This window comes from Gekko japonicus, unplaced genomic scaffold, assembly GCF_001447785.1.
Source record: "Gekko japonicus isolate JY-2015 unplaced genomic scaffold, Gekko_japonicus_V1.1 scaffold501, whole genome shotgun sequence".
Taxonomy (NCBI): domain Eukaryota; kingdom Metazoa; phylum Chordata; class Lepidosauria; order Squamata; family Gekkonidae; genus Gekko; species Gekko japonicus.
In genome coordinates, this window is record NW_015175985.1 from 274,796 (window position 1) to 279,118 (window position 4,323).

Sequence of the window (4,323 nt, forward strand, 5' to 3'; positions counted from 1 at the left end):
CAGTCAATGGAGGGTGTGGTAAAAGCCACCCCAAGGTGCAGAGATACTTAAGGGAGTGGCTCGAGTTTCAGACCCAGTGGGAGTTAAGGGTGGATATTAAAAGAAGAAGCTGACAAAATCCAAAGGCAGCAAGAACTGAGCATTCCAAGAAAGATCAACTGTAAGACGACAAAAAAAAACACCAAGTACCAAACCCAGAGCCAAATGGCTATGGATAAAGTTTAGAGATCCAGGACATGAAATCATTATTTCTTGTACTTCACATTTATTGGCACAACAACTGAAATGATAGAAAGGCCTTGTGAGGAACCTCATACTTGGATACCTAAAAGCACTATGGAACTTCCCCCACATTGCTATAGACAGATAGCCTGCCCAGAAATACCATGTCTTATCCCTCCCCTAATTTGTTCTTCAGAAATTGCATAAGCTGTATTTACTTTCTGAAATCAGGCATTTTGATCTGTCTCCAGCCTGTCCTTTTGGACATGGGAGGGGGGAAAATCATTACACACATTTTAAAAAGTTCTAAATACAAAGAAAACAGAACTCTCCTGCTTTCTCACATAAAATAAGCGCTAAAAACACTACTGATTCTTACAGTTTTCAGAAGCGCACTGTGAAAGCTCAACAGAATACCAGGGGATCAAATTTTAAATTTTATCGGTCTGGAACTGATCCCCTCAAACTTTCATTTTACTTTTTCATCAAACAACCACAGGCTTCTGCACTTGTATGCTGAAAGAGTAAATGATTCACAGGAGAACAGGTGCTTGAGAAGAGTACATGACAACATTTTAGTTGACCTTGCTTCATTATTGGGATGGAGTATTTGATGATACATGATACATACATTATCATAAGGGATCATTCCATGAATTGCAATCTTATAATTGACTGAAGTATCGTACAAAAATAGGGAGGAAAACTGGGGGGAGGGGGCTCTGATTATACTTTCCTGCCCCTTAAACAATCATTTGCTAAAATCAGTTGAGAAGATTATGATTCTTAGAGCTAACTATACCTAATCCCAAATTTGCATGACCATTCTTCAAAATAAAACATGACATAACTTTCAACACTGCCACTACCCCCTCTTGTTTCCCCTTTGAAATTTTGATAATATGCTTCAATTTAATTCTCTCTAAGTCTGAAGGAACATTAGATCAATCCTAACGTTTTGTTCCTATATTATTGGCACCAATTAGTTAGTCTAATCAAATATATCAGGTTTGGGAAAACACAAAAAACAGCTTCTTGGATTCATTCTTGACAATGTTGAGTTGTTCTTTCAAACAAGCTGTTGTGAGGAGGACATCACATTTACCCATCTACAGAGAAAGATCCACCCCCCACCCCCCCATCAGACTGCCTGATAGTTGGAGGATTCTGAATTTGTGTGACTGTGAAGCTATGGGCTAACCTTTGTTTATTAAGTGCATATATCTTCCTTAGAAAGGTGTGCAATGTCCTCTGATTCCATGTAACAACACCACGAAGGTCCCTTATGTTTTTAAAAATCCATTCTAATGGAGCCCCCTCCTCTACTGTGCATTCAAGAACACTTTATTTTTAACAAAGTTTGAGTCCAGCGGCACCTTTGAGTCCAACAAAATTTAATTCTGGGGATAATTCTGAGTATTAGACCATATTATGCTTGTGTGTTAGTCTAAAAAATGTCATAGCTCCATTGACTTATTGGAGACTGAGACACAATTGCAATAAGGAAGTAGGACAAGTGTAATCTCCCTGTTATGAAGCAGTGCCTCCGTCTATTTTCATTATATTTATGTAGTTTTGAGGTTACTATTGCTGGATCCGGGAGAGTGCCAAGTAGCAGTAAAGAAGAAGTCACTTTTGTTGCTCTGCAGAAATAATTGTCTATGCTCACTTCTAAAGGGGGGGCGAAGGGAAGTTTGGAAAAAGTAAATTACCTTTTGGGAGAGGGCTGAAAACGGAGTAGGGAGTGATCCCTCTGCTGCGCAACACGAACTTTTAAAAAGTAAACAAAAACTGAAAATGGCGGGGCCGAAAAAGTTCTTGGGGAGGCAGACAAAGAAGACTGATTTCAACTTCAGTTACTTTAGCACTGCACTCTTATGGAGGTCAATGTTACTTGGTATGATGCCTTGCATAAAGCCAAAGGCTCTTTCCCAGAATGCATACAAAACATCACATTTTGAATAAGTACACAAGAAACATTACTGTGACCATTTTGTGGTTTATCCAGATTCACCAAACCCTCCCCTCAGCTCGACAAATAACATAATTTTACATAATTTTACACTACAGTAGATTTATAAGAAATTAAATGAAAGGATTGTTTTTGAAGTTGTCATACCTGTCTACCAACATTCTCCTGGAAGGCAGCCTAAGAACAAAGAGAGAACAAACATACAAAAATGAGCCAGGCCTGCTTGCAGATAAATAACAGCTCATGAATTCAAAACAAACAAACAAATACATGCACTTTTTGGAAACAAAGTTGGGTTTGTTGGTTGAATATGCCCTTGAGGAGTTGTTGCTTTATATCCCAATGCTCTTTTAAATCATCATGTTTCATGCCAACCGCTTTAAGAATCCACATTTATTAAAAACAGAAACACCCACAAAACTGGACTTTTATTGCTGACAGGGCTTCCCACTAGAAATGAAAAGGCAATACTCTAAGAATATAAGTACTGAGATAGGGAGGTTTTCAGCTTGCTTCCGGAAAGCTTGTGTGTGGTAATGTAAAGTTTTTAGATTTCTACAGTAATGACTCTCAGGCACTCCTCTTCCTTTCATAAACTTAATGAGGAGACAGCAGCTTGGTCAGAGGGTTTCTGCTTCATAGACTTCACTTTCATAATACATTCTATTACTCAACACATTTGGATTTAAACGCATGCTAAAATATCTAGCTTTGAAGTTCCCATGTGTCTTTAGTTTTCAACACAACATTAATAGAGAACAGGAGACACGTAATAAAAGGAAGAATAGGACAAAGGAAAACCATAGATATGGAACCTTTTTACTCAGGATACTTTACTGAATTTATTCATTTATTTGGTGATTTTTAGTACTTGCCAGTAAAGCCTATGATACTTCTACATATCTGGTGAAGGAATGATTAACACCCACAAGCTCTTGTTTCTGGATCCTCAACAGATCTGATTATACTTCATGGGAGTTTATCATCATAATACTACTAAGTGAACTTATACTCAACTTCCCTAGTGGTAAGAAGTCTAGAACAGTCTTTCCCAGGTCTCTCACCAGCCATGAGAGCCATATGATCATTTTACCCAACGCTCTATTAAAAATTGTACCACTAAAAATTCCAGAATGGAGATAGCTCCGCACAGTATTAAAGGCATAAAAAGAAAGGCTCTTACAGATTATTTGTGGTCAATATTAGATATGTCTCCTAATGTGTATTATTTTGTATACTAGAAATAAGGCCCGTTGTGGAAATAAATACAACGAGCTCTAGAAAGAGGCTCTTGGAGAGTGCCAAGGCCTTGGGCACTCAGCGTCAATGTACCGTGGCGACCTCAGCAGGGTATAATGACACAGAGTCCACCATTTTCTCCAGAGGAACTGATCTCTGCTACTTGAAGAGCAGTTGTAATTTTCAGTGATCTCCAGCCCTCACCTGGAGATTGGCAACAATTGTTACTCAGGAGGAAATGGCTGGTTTGGAGGGTGGAGTCTATGGCATTGTACCTGCATGACGTCCCACCCCTCCTCAAACTTCACCCTCTCCAGCTTTCATCCCTCAAATCTCCAGGAATTTCCCACCTGGAGTTGGCAACCCTATCTCCTTCCCAGTCAATCATCAACCTACCTTTATTTTCCCCTTTCTCTTCAGCTTTCCATTCCCCCCCACACACACACCTGCAGCCTCTCCCATTCTCTGAAGCCCTGGCTGCCAGAGTCCACCATTTCCTATGCTCTGAAGCCCTGACTGCCACAGAGTCCACCATTTTCTTCAGGGTAACTGATCTCTGTCATCTGGAGAGCAGTTGTAATTCTGAGTGATCTCCAGCCCTCGCCTGGAGATTGACAACAATAGTTTCCCAGGAGGAAAAGTAGTCTTTCTCTGCAATGGGGACCAAAGTAGCTTACATCATTCTCCTCTCCCGCTTTTGACTTGCACAGCAACCCTGTGAGGTAGTTTAGGCTGAAAGTCTGTGACCAGTCCAAAATCACCTACTCAGCCTCTACAGCAAGAACCTGGATCTAGCAGACCCTGCTCTAAAGCACTGACCACTACGCCTAGGGCAGCCAACCTCCAGGTGGAACCTGAGGATCACCAGGTATCACAACTGATCTCCCCCC

At 40.4% G+C, this 4,323-nt stretch overlaps 1 protein-coding gene across 1 annotated transcript in view; it reads right to left on the reverse strand.

Moving 5' to 3' along the window:
• Positions 1-4,323, reverse strand: part of TBCD (tubulin folding cofactor D) — a 380,958-nt gene that overhangs the window by 147,768 nt on the left and 228,867 nt on the right. Inside the window, exon 17 of the mRNA XM_015426300.1 lies at positions 2,342-2,371. Coding sequence (XP_015281786.1) covers positions 2,342-2,371 — 30 coding nt within the window. The remainder of the gene's footprint in view (positions 1-2,341; positions 2,372-4,323) is intronic.